Below are 16,958 nucleotides of genomic sequence, written 5' to 3'. Positions count from 1 at the left end.
AGCTTCGAAGTGTATGATCAGTGTTCGCAACTCGTATACATAATTTCCATTATCTACGACACGAGTGAACGAAATGTACAAAACAGCCAGTCGGTAACCTCACATACATACTTTGACAGTGTACAACATGTAAGATGCTTCAGAAGCTACGCGCTGTGCGCGTCTTGTGGAAGAACTGATAGTGACAAATTGACTCGATCTTGAGAATATTCACGTAAAGTACAATACACACAGGGAAGAGGAAAGCAATGACAAACAACATTGTTACCAACGATCCAGTCACGAATGCAATGTAACCGTTGCAATATTGTCATCAAGTAAACCAATCGATTACATGACGCACGGTAAGTTACCGTATGGGTCACTAAATTACAATGAACATCACAGGGAAAAAGCGAAAAATCTGAAAAAATATCAACTAATAAGTTGAAAATGAGGAGAAGAAATGAGAGGAAAGCTGAGCGAAGAAGGAGCTGACGAAATTTCTCCCAGAGCTTCGCCCGTCCACTCAACCCAGACTGTTCCGCCTCATCAAAGACCTGCGCAGAGCTTAGGAAGTCGAGCTTGGCGTCGGGTCACTGGCCGATCTCTTCATCAGCTAGGTGTCTCTCCGATGTAACAAAGTCACGAAACGAAATGCTCGGGCGCGCAGGCAGTCCGATACTTATGTCGAAGTCGCGGGAAAAACGCGTCTGGCGGTCTTGGGGGTCGTGTACTGCCATTACCATGTTAAAGCGGCGCGCGGCGCGTACGTAAGACCGGTGACAAAGAACAAGGCAGCGGGGTGCCGCCGCCATGCCACGGTTGCCGAGCTATTTTTCCGCAGGCTAAGTGCGACACGGTTTCCGCTCTGCTGGCAAAGCGGCGTGTCCAAATGTTCAGAGCCGAGAAAAAGCCAAAATCCTTTGTACTGTCCAGCAGCTACATACACATGTTATATTGTGTGTGTGTGCGCGTGTGCGCGCGCGCGCGCGCTTATCGTGAATCAACGAAGAAACTGAAATTGGGACTTTCCTCGGTATCTGTTCATCTGTTCACGTAATTACCTCTATTACCTCAGACGAGTGAAACTATATTCATTCGGCCGGAGGGTGGGTGGGTGTAGTCACGTTATTACACGGAAGCGCCAAAGAAACTGGTATAGGCACGCGTATTCAAATAAGATATATGTAAACAGGCACAATATGGCGCTGCGGTCGGCAAATGTCTGGCGCAGTTGTTAGATCCGTTATGCTGCTACAATGGCAGTTATCAAGGTGTGAGTGAGTTTGAACGTGGATCGCCGCACGAGCGATAGGACACAGCATCTCCGAGGTAGCGATGAAGTGGGGATTTTCCCGTGCGACCATTTCACGCTTGTGCTGTGAATATCAGGAATCCGGCAAAACATCAAATCTCCAACATCGCTGCGGCCGGAAAAAGATACCTGCAACAACGAGACCAACGACAACGGAAGAGAATCGTTCAACGTGGCAGAAGTGCAATCCTTCCGCAGATTGCTACAGATTTCAATGCTGGGCCATCAACAAGTGTCCGCGTGCGAACAATTCAACGAAACATCATCGATATGGGTTTTCGGAGCAGAAGACCTACTTGTGTACCCTTGATGACAGTACGACACAAAGCTTTATGTCTGGCCTGAGCCCGTCAATGCCGACATTGGACTGTTGATGACTGTAAACATGTTACCTGGTCGGACGAGTCTCTTTTTCAAATTGTATTGAGCGGACGGGCATGTATGAGTATGGAAACCACCTCATGCATCCATGGGCCCCGCATGTCAGCAGGGGACTGTTCAAGCTGGTGGGGGCTCTGTAATGGTATGGCGCGTGGGCAGTTGGAGTGATTTGGGACCCTGATACGTCTAGATACGACTCTGACAGGTGACATGTACGTACGCGTACTGTCTGATCACCTGCATCCATTCATGTCCATTGTGCATTACAACGGACTTGGGCAACTCCATTAGGGCAAAGCGACACACCACACGTCCAGAATTGCTAGAGTGGCTACAGGAACACTCTTATGAGTTTAAACACTTCCGCTGGCCATCAAACTCCACAGTCATGAACATTATTGAGCATATCTGGGATGCCTTGCAACGTGCTGTTCAGAAGACATCTCCAACCCTCGTACTGTAACGGATTTATGGACAGCCCTGCAGGATTCATGGTGTCAATTCTCTCTAGCACTACTTCCGATATTAGTCGAGTCCATGCCACATCGTGTTGCGGCACTTTTGCGTGCTCGCGGGGGCCCTACACGATATTAGACAGGTGTACCAGCTTCTTTGGCTCTTCAGTGAAAATACGAGGTCGGACCTACGTTTGGAACAACCTTTCTGTCATTTGCATGTGCAAAATTATTTGAAGGGCTCAGAGAGTGACATTCTCTTTCCTACTTAAAAGTCTCATTTACTGGCTTTTCGACCACGCCAGGTGACCAAGGAGTACGACACCTGTATCCGAACGATCACAATTAAAATCTCCATCTGGACATCCTGATCTAAGTTTAAATGATTTCCATAATAAATCCAATGCTAAGAATAAAATAATACAATAAACCAAAATGAGGATGGTGGCACAGGGATTTCAACCTGGCTGTTAAAGCGCTACAGAACTGTGATGCGAGGGAGGAATCTTGGCTCGGTAACAAAAGCTTTGCGACAGAGTGAACTACTAAGACTGAAGCTTAAATATGTGACTGTGGATAGATGTACTACACGAAACTTCTACTGGAGTGCAACATGCGTGGATTAAAGAGTGGCCTAATAAACCTGAACGGTTACGGTATGAAGTGCTGTTATATCTACACATATGACGTATACATGCAGATTGAGTATCTACACATCAACCCGTGCAATAGTGTCGAATAGAGGATTTCCCTTTTCATTCGGTTTAATGTTGTCTTTTAAGCGTTTTCAAATATCCGTAGGCATCTGTGAAGCCCTGTAAGTAAATAATTCAAGTAACTGATCCACAAAACATGTCTAGGGAAGGACAGAATTTTGTGTTTAACGACACATCGACGTGGAGGTTATTAAGATTAGCGCCGTTGGTTAATGTTGGGGAGAGAAATCGACAGTGGCATTGCTGAAGGAACCATTCTACGTTTGTCAGAAATCATTTAAGCGTACCACGGAAAACCTAAATCAGCACGACAGTTCGGGGATCTGAATGCCGATCGTACCGAACACAGTTCAGTGCCTTAAACATTACGCTATCTCCCGCCAACCCAGTATCTTGAACACCGAGACGGTCTAGCTGTATTTCACATGAAGCCCTCTACGGGGTAATTACGTCCATAATTTGGTGCAGACTATTCTATATAGCGCTGTTAAAAGCTAATACTTTTTATGTTGAGGTTTCTAGTCCAGTGGGGAAGTTGTGACCGCCACAGACGGATGTTTCGCAGATCTCCGAGACTCGCACTTTAGGGGTCAAACATACACACTTGAGAAACGTTAGAGTAAATACATTTTACTTACTTAGAAAAAAACTCTTCACTGTTAGGTCGAGGATGTTTTCCGTTACCCCTGTGAAAATGACGAAATCGACGCTCATCTGTTGGAACACTACATTCTTAATTAAGTAATATCACATTTAAGAAATTCACGATCACAGTCGCTTGCGCCATCATTCTGCCAATAAGCCTATTGTTCTGACGATAATGCAAGAGCAAACTAGAAGTATTTGCGATACAACCTTCATTTCGTACACAAAAACTAAATCAAATGGCGAAATGGATGAAGAGCGACTATTCATTAGCTAAATAAAGACGATGATGATTATTATTATTATTATTTTTTACTCGTGGTGTCTCAATGAAATGTTCTTAGGTAGAATGGAACGTGGGAGGACAATTCAGTGACTCCAGTAACGGTAGGGAGCGTTAGCACGTTTGTGGCGTTTTGCACGTTACGGCTTATTTCAGTTCGTAGTCAAATTCCCTCCCGTTTTCAGCACATCTTCAATCAGCCTTCCGTTTCTTCTTCCTTCTCTGTCTACCTGTGGTTCGTGAGATATAAAGGAGTTGACAACCGTATTTATAATCGTCAGTCTCGGTAAAATCCATAGATGAGGACTCCTGGTACCGTCGCCTTCCGCCTCTGTGTTTCATACACTCTCATGAGACAAAATTCTCTCAGTTTATCACTGCACACAAGTAGAAGGATAAACAGATTTTCCGAATTTCGAGAATTGTTCTTTCACATGACGCACGATGCATTTCTCACAGCGCCCTCTTTTGAGTTTTATGAGCATCTTCTCAAAGCTTTCATGCTTACAAAACGTGAAGATCATTATGCATATAGATCTGTTTTGAATTCCTTCAGATATTTCAACATACTGCATGACCACAGACAGATAGACAATAATTCACTTCAATCCAATGAGAAAGTTTTTGCAGTACCCTCTTCCGTAGGTTATCTCTACATGTGCAAAATTATTTCAAGGGCTCACAGAGGGACATTCTCTTTCCTACTTAAAAATTTCATTTATTAGTTTTTCGACCACGCCAGGTTACCAAGGAGTACGACACCTGTATCCCAATGATCACTATTAAAATCTCTATCTGGACATCCTGATCAAGTTTAAATGGTTTCCATAACAAATCCAATGCTAAGAAAGGTGCTCCAACAAGGTCACAGCTGAATTATCCGTGTTCAACTGAGTGAGTAATACATTCCTCAGTCCCTAATGAAGTCAATACCACATGCCTGCAAACCCTCAGATGTACCTCACCAAGAGTTGTGCCATAGTACGTGATTTCAAAAATGGTTCAAATGGCTCTGAGCACTATGGGACTTAACTTCTGAGGTCACAAGTCCCCTAAAACTTAGAACTACTTAAACCTAACTAACCTAAGGACATCACACACATCCATGCCCGAGGCAGGATTCGAACCTGCGACCGTAGCGGTCGCAGACTGTAACGCCTAGAACCGCTCGGCCACTCCGGCCGGCTACGTGATTTCTCTGACCGCCACTATCAGGCTATCATTCATGTTGCGCTCGGATGAAACCTGAAGGTTTTTGCCGGCCGGTGTGGCCGAGCGGTTCTAGGCGCTTCAGTCTGGAACCGCGCGACAGCTACGGTCGCAGGTTCGAATCCTGCCTCGGGCATGGATGTGTGTGATGTCCTTAGGTTAGTTAGGTTTAAGTAGTTCTAAGTTCTAGGGGACTGATGACCTCAGATGTTAAGTCCCATAGTACTCAGAGCCATTTTTGAACCTGAAGGTTTTCATCTATTTACGGGCGTTACATTATATCTTTTACACACACACACACACACACACACACACACACACACACACACACACACACACACACACACGTGTGCGCGCGCAGGCATGAAAACCGCTGTAAATACAAGAAACCACCCGCCATCAACACCACGTCACATCTGCAGAGAAATTATTCATGTACGGAGAGACGCCGCGGAGTTACCAGTGCAACGATAGATACGCAGGCCACTCTTTGAAAATGTTCACTGCAGAAAAGAGTCGGGTACGAGGTTATACAGAAGCTGCGCATGTTCGAGGCTTGAGAGTTTGAGAGTTACTGGTTACGTCATGGTGTCATACTCTAACGGGTTAACCACAGAACTTTCAACGGGTTCTTGTTGTCATCATAATGCCCACACAGTCAAAATCGTTTACAACAGGTGCACTGTGGATATAGAGAACTCACACATCTCCCAGGCCAGATTCACACTTCCAGACACAATGACAGCGAAAGTTCAGAAACGGACTTGGAACCTCATTCACTGATATGCTGAAAGCTGTAGGACATATTTTAATCTTTCTGCCCTTCATCCCTCAGCGTGACGCGTGTGGTGCATGAACATTAGAAGCGGACAGCACACCGCTACGTCGAGGTGGTACTGGGTCCTTCCCTACAATTCTGAGTGGCGCGCCCAGAGTCACGACATACCAAGATAATGCATGTGACCATACATACAAGGTGTCAAGCGAAGGTGTCCCTGATTTCAAAATTAAGTATCTCGAAAACTAAGATCAATAGACGAGTGCAACAGAAAAAACGTTTGTTAATCGTGAAAACTGCAAGCATTTTTTACATAAGTTTCGAAATAGTTCTAAAAGTTGCTAAAGGATGTTGCTGTACGCTGTGCAGCTCGTACAGTATCAACGTGCATAATTAAACTCGTCCTTTGCAAGCAGCCTTTGCAATCACATCATTATCTTTTCCAAATGTCCACCACTCGCAGTGCGGAGGTGGCGCAAACGAACAATGAAATTCGCCATCACATCCAGTGGTGTCTCAACGAAAATGGATTCAGATGCCACACACACCGCCGATTCAAGCCATTCCAGCGTGGTGGAATGGTTCCGGTAGACAGTGTCTTTCAATGCACCCCACAATAAGTAGTCACATAGACAAATGTAATGTATTGCGAATACATAGAAAGAAGGATCCTTTATTGTATGATTATATGATAGCGGAACAAACACTGGTAGCAGTTACTTCTGTAAAATATCTGGGAGTATGCGTGCGGAACGATTTGAAGTGGAATTTTCATATAAAATTAATTGTTGGTAAGGCGGGTACCAGGTTGAGATTCATTGGGAGAGTCCTTAGAAAATGTAGTCCATCAACAAAGGAGGTGGCTTACAAAACACTCGTTCGACCTATACTTGAGTATTGCTCATCAGTGTGGGATCCGTACCAGATCGGGTTGACGGAGGAGATAGAGAAGATCCAAAGAAGAGCGGCGCGTTTCGTCACGGGGTTGTTTGGTAACCGTGATAGCGTTACGGAGATGTTTAACAAACTCAAGTGGCAGACTCTGCAAGAGAGGCGCTCTGCATCGCGGTGTAGCTTGCTCGCCAGGTTTCGAGAGGGTGTGTTTCTGGATGAGGTATCGAATATATTGCTTCCCCCTACTTATACCTCCCGAGGAGATCACGAATGTAAAATTAGAGAGATTAAAGCGCGCACAGAGGCTTTCAGACAGTCGTTCTTCCCGCGAACCATACGCGACTGGAACAGGAAAGGGAGGTAATGACAGTGGCACGTAAAGTGCCCTCCGCCAAACACCGTTGGGTGGCTTGCGGAGTATAAATGTAGAATGTAGATGTAGAAAGAGTCGGCTGGGGAGAATATGGAGGCCAACCCATTCCTGCGCTAGTAAAATAGCAATAATCCAACACAATGACTATTTCCGAAGTATTCGTCAAGACAACGAAAATACCTCTGCTGCATACCGCAGCTTGCACAGTAAATTTCGGAGAACAGAATGGTTTCGCTTCACAGAAATGCGGATTTTCGAAACTCCAAAACTGCCAGTTTTGTTTATTCACGACACCATTAGGTGAACGTGTGCATCTGTGAACCAGATGCACCCAACACCAAATACTTCATTAAAAAAAGTACGAGGCTGTTTTTAATTTTTTGGGCTTTATACATCTAATTTTCAGTTTTTTAGTCTTGTTGGTACACAGGTCCCTGATGTATGTTTGTATTTTCAGCTGTTTGGAATAATTAGTTTATTGTTGACAGTCGAGAAGTTTACACGTTTTTGGAGTATTTCGTGAATTATTATTTTCCAAAATGATGGATCAAAGAATCTGCATTAAATTTTGCTTGAAAAAAAAAAATGGAATTAAATGCAGAACTGCATTCGAAATGTTGACTATGGCTTTTGGCGAATCTATTGTGAGTGAGACAAGAGTTTACGAGCGGTATAAACGTTTCAAAGAGGGCCAAGAAAACGTTGAAGACGACGACCGCCCTGGACGCCCTAGTACATCAATTACTGACGACAGTGTGGAAGAAGTAAAGAAAATGATTCTGGAAAATCGGCGAATCACCACCAGAGAGATTGCTGATGAAGTCGGCATATCCTTTGGCTCTTTGGATGTTTTGGGCATGAAACGTGTAGCAGCTATGTTTGTTGAGTTTCGACCAAAAACGACGTCACTTAGACATCGCTCAGGAATTGCTGAATGAAGTCGATAACTATCAAGAATTTCTATAGAAGCTTGTAACGGGCGACGAAATATGGGTATACTGGCATGACGTTGAAACCAAGACACAATCGTCCCAATGGAAACTGCCTGAAGAGCCAAGACCGAAAAAATTCGACAATGTGGAGGTTCTTCTCACTGTTTTCTTCGATTATAGTTGGATAGTGCATTATGAGTTCATGCCTTACAGTCGTACTGTCAATAAGGAATACTATCTGAAACTCATTCACCGTCTGCGTGAAGCAATCCAAAGAAAGCGATCAGAATTGTGGCAAAATCACTCTAGGAAACTGCATTGCGATAATGTTCCCACTCACACCTGAATACTTGTTGATGAATTTTTGGGAAAATCAAAACCGTTATGTTGCCTCAGCCACCGTATTCGCCGGACATGGCCCCCTGCGACTTTTTTCTATTCCGTTGGCGGAAGAGAACCATGAAAGGTCGTCGTTTTGCCACCATTAATGACATAAAAACAGAATCGCTGAAGGAGCTGACCACTGTAACGAAAAGTGAGTTCCAGAAGTGCTTCCAAGACTGTAAAAAGCGCTGGCACAAGTGCATTATACCTCATGGGGATTACTTTTAAGAGAAAAAAGGCGCTTTCTATGAATAAATAAATATTCTTTAAGAAAAATAAAAATTACTGCTACTCTTTGATCACACTTCGTATTAATTCGGTTTTACGGTGAAAATCAGTGTTTTTTTAGGCAGCACCATAGCCGTCACCATCATTACCGAGAACACTAGCAAAGATAACAACAACGGGGCTTGGAGATAAGGCCAGTACTACACTTTCAAAGTTCTTTGACAAATCTTTTATAACAGCTAGGACGACGCTCTAACTCACTGTAAACAGATATTATGAAAGTAATCTAGTACACTGTCAAAGATGTTATAAAACGTATTTCATAAAATTTTTGGAAATTTGTGGTAAGTTCCTACGAGACCAAACTGTTGAGGTCATCGGTCCCTAGGCTTTCACACAACTTAATCTAACTTACGCTAAGGACACCACACACCCATGGCCGAGGGAGGACTCGAATGTCCGACGGGAGGATCCGCGCGAACCGTGGCAAGACGTCTAAGACCACGCGGCTACCCCGCGCGGCATTTCATAAAAGATATTTCACGGTTGTCATGTGCGTTTGGTGCTCTGCAGCTTGTAGAAATCGTAAATATGTCATCTTATTAATTAATTGTTCGGAAAAAGCTGCTTTGTGGTACCTCATTATAAGAAATATGTGAAATTGTGAAACAGAGATACCGCTGATGGTGGGCAACGCCCGAAACTAGTCCAGTGAAACAAAATACTACGACAACGCAGCTTTTGTCGAACATTTAATTACTGAGATAACGAATTTACAACATTCCACAGAGATCTCGTACAGTGTAATACGGGCCGAAGAGCTAGAGCACGTACCTCTTGACGGGCGAGTGTGTCTTCTTCGGCCTTGGCGGCAGTGGGGTAGTCGGCAGACCCTTGGAGCAGCGGACGATCTGCGACGGAGCCATGCGCAGCGCGAAGCTGGACGCGAAGTGCCCTGGGTGCACCCGCTTCATATTGAAGATAGACCGCACTTCCTTGGGGTAGCTCGAGTAAAAGCGCATCCACGATGTATACGCTGAAACACAAGAAAAGATGACGCCAGGTGTATTAAGATGTGCTATTACCAATACAAACACGGCGTCACCAACCACTCCTAAAAGAGGAAAGAAAAACATTATAGGCCTGCCGATAGTAGCGGAGCACCATTACGATTGTGAGAAGGCTGTTAAGTTCCAAGAAGCACGAATAGTTGCAACACAGCCATGGATGTGCGCTAGCAGAATGAGAGAGGCAGTTCTATTCCTGAAGCAGCCTGACAACATCGAGACGGTTATCGTCTCCCGTCGTCTGGTTGCCAGCAATGCCAGACACTGCCGCCACTGGTTAAACAAACGGCGCAGCACGACTGGCGTCGTTTCTCCGCAAAAGATCTAGAAGGCGATCTTTCAGACAGTAACTGAACTGTGAAGGTTCCCGTTGCAGTTAGCAAATTATTCTTTTCTTCTGTTGTTACGTAATGTCCACTCCATAAATCGAATTTGGTTTCTCTATTTTCCAATAATTTATCACCGTGTTGCTGACACTACTTGACATAACGAAAGCTTGAACTGAATGAACAATGAAAGGCACTAGACCTATATCAGCTACAACAGCAGCCACTGTACGTGGTTTAGATCGTTCAAAAATACTGCTGCCCCCCCTCCCCCATAGCCACGTTTGACAAGTCACAGGTATGTTGTACTGATGTCGCTATACGACCTGTTGAGAAAAAGAATCGTCTAAATGACAAAAACATTATTGACATCGGAACAAGTATTTTTTTTTTTACCAGCGTCGAACGTCGATATTTTATCTTTAACATTGATGTTTAATATCCTCCTAATATCGATATTTTGTGAATATCGATGATCACGGAACATTCCTAATTCGTAGCGAGCTACCTACTACCACCAAGCTATACAAGGTGTCTCACATACCCGTCCCATTCTTCTAACATCGACCAGAGTGATTTAAGGGCCACTGAATTTTAAGAAATGAGACGTCGGAGGGCTTATGACACTAAAAGAAATACAATGAATAAAGCACCCACATCCCAGCTAATTAGTCTATGTCGACAGGAAGGCCGCTGCAGCACGTCTGAAACGTAGGTTATTTTAGTAACTTATCATTTTAAGTCTTATATACGATGGCGGCGCAGTATTCTCAGAAAAATTTTAATGAGACTGACATACATAAGTTCTCATATTTACTACTAAAGAAAAGAAAAGATACAGCCATTCGTTCACGCAAAATATGATGGCGCTAGACTCGAAGGTAGTCGTTTCGAATCACAGTTCTGGAATAATATGTCACCACCGGAATTTGGCGCAACAGTTGAAAGATCCCTTCGGCCTCTAATTTCAAACTTCTCAATAGTGTCTCTCAGTACGTATGTGACAATGATTATGATTCTTTGTCCATTCTTGGAGGTGTTCCGCTTGGTCGCCTCCTTGTTGATATTGGAGAGGAGGCGGCTATATTCCAGCTTTACATTATACTTTCTTTCTCTCAGCAATAGCAGGAAAAAAAAAATGCTAAACTCAACACGCTCTCGTCACAGTCATGCACATGAAACAGGTATATTCATGAAACAATATTTTCATATCCCATAAAAGCTGTTTGTGTGTGCTTAGGAAGAAAGCATTTCCAATTAGATACCCTCATTGGCCAAGAACGCTATATGAATTCGTGTTGTTAGGTAGTTTCGCAATGCTGGTTGTCCCTCGATTTTTAGTGTTCTCTCGTCTGTGTTGGCAAAAATAATAAAAGTAATGGGATCCGTCTGCTTTAGTAACATTCTTTTTTATACATTTTATGTGTCTTAACTATATAACACCGTTACTGATATTGTTTTATGATACACAGCAGCCTGCCATGACTTTCAATTTTGTCGTATTCGTATTTCCTGAGCGTCGTTTGTAAGAGGTATACGTACCGCGCAGTCCTACGTTCGATGCATCGGTATAAACATTGCATTTCACCACTGTTTTCGTTGCTATGGTGTTCAGGAAATGAGCATGAATATGAAAACAGAGAGAAGATCAAAAATCCAAAGAAGAATAATGTTGTATCCCACAAGAAAACTGTTGACAATTTTTGGGATGATGCAGTATTTGGAGAAAATATGTGACGACTGTATCCGTGGGGCACTTTATACGCTAACTTGCAATAGTTTTCATGTTGAAACTTCGTGGCAGATTAAAACTGTGTGCCGGACCGAGACTCGAACTCGGGACCTTTGCCTTTCGCGGGCAAGTGGTAAAGCACTTGCCCGCGAAAGGCAAAGGTCCCGAGTTCAAGTCTCGGTCCGGCACACAGTTTTAATCTGCCAGGAAGTTTCAAGCCAGCGCACACTCCGCTGTAGAGTGAAAATTTCAATCTAGTTTTCATGTTGCTAGATACGTACTCGTGGGCGCTGAAGTAAACCAGGCAGATTGAAAAAAAGGTAAGTAAACTGTTTATTATTTCAGAAGTAATCGTCAAAACAGTTAATTGCGGTTCTCTAAAAAAATGACTGAGCACTATGGGCCTCAACATCTGAGGTCATCAGTCCCCTAGAACTTAGAACTACTTAAACCTAACTAACCTAAGGGCATCACCCACATCCATGCCCGAGGCAGGATTCGAACCTGCGACCGTTGCGGTCGTGCGGTTTCAGACTGAAGCGCCTAGAACCGCTCGGCCACACCGGCCGGCTGCGGATCTCTACGGAACCATGATTGTATACATGCTTGCACTTCTTCATCCGAAGCAAATCGACTGCCTCGAATGTATTTCTTCAAATATGGAAATCGCATAGGGAGGGATCGGGGCTGTATGGAAGATTTTAAGGGTTTACCAGCGAAAACATCTTTAACATAAACTAAACAACCTCTGCAACAGGTGGGAATAGGAGAAAGATGGCGACCATAACCTCTCCAAAGAAACCGTCCTGGCATTGTCCTTAAGCCATTAATGGATATCACGAAAACACGAAATCTGGATACCGGGAGAGGGATTTGAACAGCCACCATCCCGAGCGGGAGTCAGTCTTAACCATTGCGCCACGTCACTTGGCAGAAGAGGCGATAGAGAATTTGCGCGGCGGGTGTTGCTGGACTGAATGGTTGGAGGAGCGTGAGGATTGAGCTTATTATTATTATTATTATTATTATTATTATTATTATTATTATTATTATTATTACTTGTGTAGTATCCTGCCCACTCGTCTCTTAAAGGGTGGCTAAGAAGCTGTTCTCGGATAGCTAGGCAAGATACAAGCAAATCATATTAATGGTGTTTATTACAGTAATTGAACTGACAATACTTTCATTTACAAGGACGTATCTCAAGCAATTGGTGACATGCAAATAATCAGTGTCCTTCAATCATACAAGTTCATAAATCACTGCTATCATTAATATCGTTGCGGCTCCCCTAGTGCGCGTCTTCTTCTGTCCGTGTCTACTCGTGGGGTCGCGGCTAGATGGCGCGCAGCTTTTATTCTCTTCGTCAAGAGGCCGCTCCTGTCGTGGTGACGTCCTAGTCACCGTGCTATGGCTGACGAAGTCTCACAGGCCTCTCTGCTGTACCGTTCATGATCTTTATGCCGGCGCTTGACGTTACGCCCGAACAATTTTCCTTCTCCGTCAATCAATTATCGCTTTTACAATCAAGTCCTAATTTTGTATCCAATACTGTTATATATTTATCTCATTCTCTATGCGTCAATGTCTTTCCAGGTACTACGCAATTCCTCAGAAAGCATCCAGTTGTTTTAAGTTTAACACTTGTGGCGCATAGTGCCCACGTTTGTTGTTTTCAATATAAATATCTGACATGTAATAGGGAAGCTAGCTCAAGTTTTCGAGAAAAGCTAAAATAGATTCTAAACTGATTAGCGTGCCTGTGACATTGTAAATTGTGAGAATTCCATTATTACCTATCACACCTCGGCAGATCATAATTTAAACACTTAAAAATACTGCCATTCAACACGCAACAAGTCATGAACACAAACTAAATAGTTTCACTTACAGATTCACAAAACTACTAATCCATGAAGTTAATTAATAGTAGACTAGCACTTGAGATGTACTTGAACATACACCAGCACTGCAAACGAAAGTGTACAGACAAAGACACACATTTTATTGCAGACCAAACTTTCACACAGACATTCCTACCTGCACAAATTAACCTAATTAAAAACGGAAGGTCAGAGCCAAGCACAGCAGAGTCCGAAAACTAATCAATGTCACTTCTACTACTTTCGATTTTAAGACAAACCTACAAATGGACGGAACTGGAAACTCGCTCATTCAAAATTCCAAATCAGTATAATAGCCACTGCACACCTCACTCGGTAAGGTTCAAATGGCTCTGAGCACTATGGGACTTAACATCTGAGGTCATCAGTTCCCCAGAACTTAGAGCTACTTAAACCTAACTAACCTAAGGACATCACACACATCCATGCCCGAGGTAGGATTCGAACCTGCGACCGTAGCGGTCGCGCGGTTCCAGACCGTAGCGCCTAGAACTCGGTAAGGACTGAAGCGGTTTTCTCCAGCTGCAAATATCCACCACGACACAAATAGACTATTGTTTAGCACGCTCGCCGCTCGTCCATGTTAACGTCCCATGTATACGATGTTTTGTAAGAATACCGATCTATGACGCTCCCACCCACGCATCATCCCAAATATTTCATATTTGGAAATTTGTGGTAAGTTCCTATGGACCAAAGTGCTGAGATCATCGGTCCCTAGGCTTTCCACACTTCTTAATTTAAGTTAAGGACAATACACACACCGACGCCCGAGGGAGGACTCGAACCTCCGATGGGGGAGGGGAGGGGGGGGGGGGGCGGGGGCGGGAAGCCGCTCGAACCGTGGCATGGCGCCCTAGACCGCGCGGCTGCCAAGCGCGGCAAAATATTATAATTTCACCTTCTTATCTTACGGCACATAGGACATATCCAAAACACGCAAACTCGCAGGAGGGAAACTTGTAATTGTTGGGTAACGAAAATGAGCTCAAATAACATATCAGAGCCAACAGCGATCGGATGCCATCTTACTGTTATTACACCTATTTACCAAGCATGCAGGATCGATTGGTTGTCTACAACTGAATGAAAAGAAGATAATCAAAATTTAAAACAACACTCGTCAATTAACAATTTACTCTGGAATATTGTGGTACAGCTACGCTTGTCTCAATCACAGGTGCAGGTACGTTTTTGTCAACTATTTTGCACAACTCATTATCGCAGCATCGTGGATGAATATTAATCCATTATCATTGCTTTCGAAAGTTTTGTAATTTTTCTTTAGAATCAGGAGGAGGACACAATGATCTAATGAGCAACAGCTTACGTCCAGATTCCGGTTCCTCGAACAGGAAACCGCTGCGGCGGACACTCGCGCTCAATAACAGAAGAGACGCGGCCGCCAGTGTTGGGGGAAAACACGGCGGCGGGCGGAAGCGAATTTGGCTGAAGGCGGAGACTGGGGGAAAGTAGGGCCGAAGCTGGTGGCGCGGGCCACAATGGGAGGCGGACGCGTGTGTACGCTGCGCTCCAGCATTTGTTTCTGATAAACGAGGCGTGAAGAGTTTTTACTGGTGGCGGGCGAGCGTGTTGTTGACAGCGGACAAGTCCAGTCCAGAGTGCACTTCGCTGTCGGGGGATTCGCTATCGAAAATCGAACCACACCCACCCACAGCGGCGCGGGGAGGCGAGGAGCGGCGTCTGCAGGCTTGCTCCACTTACACTACCTGCCTCCGCGCTCCGTACAGGCGCCGGGCCTCCCCACTCAGTCTAAGCACGGCTATCTCTTCGGCAAACAGCTGCCACCAATCGACAGACGCTACAAAACGACTTTTCGGGAAAACCAATCCACAGTCCAACCATCAGTAATGTACCTTCTACTCCGCGACCCCTAAATTTAGCATAATTATGAGGGTATTCAAATAACAATTTTATTACTACTCTCGTGGACATGCACGCACAACAATGTGTCTTTTGGGCCCAGCAATGGTTCCTTGTTCGTGTTGTAACCCACCACAAAGATGTCACAGTTAACCGCAGATTACTAAACCCTTGTAAATTTTTCGATGGAAGTTGGCACCAATTTGCAGTCCCGCTAACCTGGTGTCACTACAGCGTGTGAAACAGGGCATTTTGTACTTATTCTGTAAGTGACGTACCAACGGAGACTTCACATTTATAATTAACTAATGCATAAATCATGATTTCCTTTGAACAAAATATGTAGTAGTAAAATTTACGATTGTTTAGAAACAGCGTAAAATTAACCACCTGAAAGGACAGGCACGCTATTAAAGACATTAATGCGAATGTCAAGAATTTGTGACTCACAAGGAAGCGATTCCAGATCTCCCGCTTATCGTCAGCAGTCACATTAACCATTAGGTTGTCTGACCATGCCAGGAGGCCAGCCTCAAAGTTTCAATGTCACTAAGATTTCCACCTATTACTCTGATACTATAAACGGAATTTTCTAACGCGGTGTGAAAAAATAGTACCATCGGGAGAACTTAAGCGAGAAAGGACTGTGTCTTAACACGCCAAAAATTATGTAGCAACCTGACAAAAATATTCCATACCTTCAAAACTATTTTCAGCAGTCCTGGAGGAATTTTTCAGATATTTACGTTGTCAAAATGAATCTGGAGTGAATGTTAATGTAACGTATCTGAACAACATTCGATTTTTATATATCACTGTACTGTCCCCAACAAATGGGGTAACTTAATTGAGCTCGTTTGATAAGAAGGCTTGAAAATCAACTACAATAGACTAACATACTGTACAATTAACACTCCGAAAAGAAAACAGTACAAGTTAACAATGTAGTTACGCGCGCGCGCGCGCGCGCGTGTGTGTGTGTGTGTGTGTGTGTGTGTGTGTGTGTGTGTGTGTGTGTGTGTGTGTGTGTGTGTGTGTGTGACAAAGAGAGAGAGAGAGAGAGAGAGAGAGAGAGAGAGAGAGAGAGAGCGAAAAAATGGCCTGCAGTGCTTTGGATGAACTAGGCAGTTTTCAAAACAAAGGTTCCAGTGTGCACTATGAGTTCTGACTCCATCCATGGGCTTTAAATGTGAACTGAGGGGCTGCTCAAACAGCAATGGAGACACGCATTAGGTAATAATTAGGAGAGCCAGGAAAAAAAACAGATCAGGAAACCGACTGGAGTGGAAGGTGTAACTGACTGGAGTGATACTGAAATGGAAGTGAGCGGACAACGCATCCCGGTAATTGTAAACAGAAAGTAGACGGCGACCTATAGAAAGATGGAAAGGTTGTAGGACCAACACAGGTGCGTAAGACTGAAGATCGTATGTAAATCTGCAGGGCGCATGTGTCCAGCAGTGGATACCA

The 16,958-nt window shown here is 44.1% G+C and overlaps 1 protein-coding gene across 1 annotated transcript in view; it reads right to left on the bottom strand.

Moving 5' to 3' along the window:
• Positions 1–16,958, bottom strand: part of LOC126183848 (probable ATP-dependent RNA helicase DDX31) — a 262,254-nt gene that overhangs the window by 25,173 nt on the left and 220,123 nt on the right. Inside the window, exon 11 of the mRNA XM_049926135.1 lies at positions 9,410–9,611. Coding sequence (XP_049782092.1) covers positions 9,410–9,611 — 202 coding nt within the window. The remainder of the gene's footprint in view (positions 1–9,409; positions 9,612–16,958) is intronic.

This window comes from Schistocerca cancellata, chromosome 4, assembly GCF_023864275.1.
Source record: "Schistocerca cancellata isolate TAMUIC-IGC-003103 chromosome 4, iqSchCanc2.1, whole genome shotgun sequence".
Taxonomy (NCBI): domain Eukaryota; kingdom Metazoa; phylum Arthropoda; class Insecta; order Orthoptera; family Acrididae; genus Schistocerca; species Schistocerca cancellata.
Note: the sequence above shows the minus strand (reverse complement) of the source record. Positions and strands in the feature narration are given on the sequence as shown.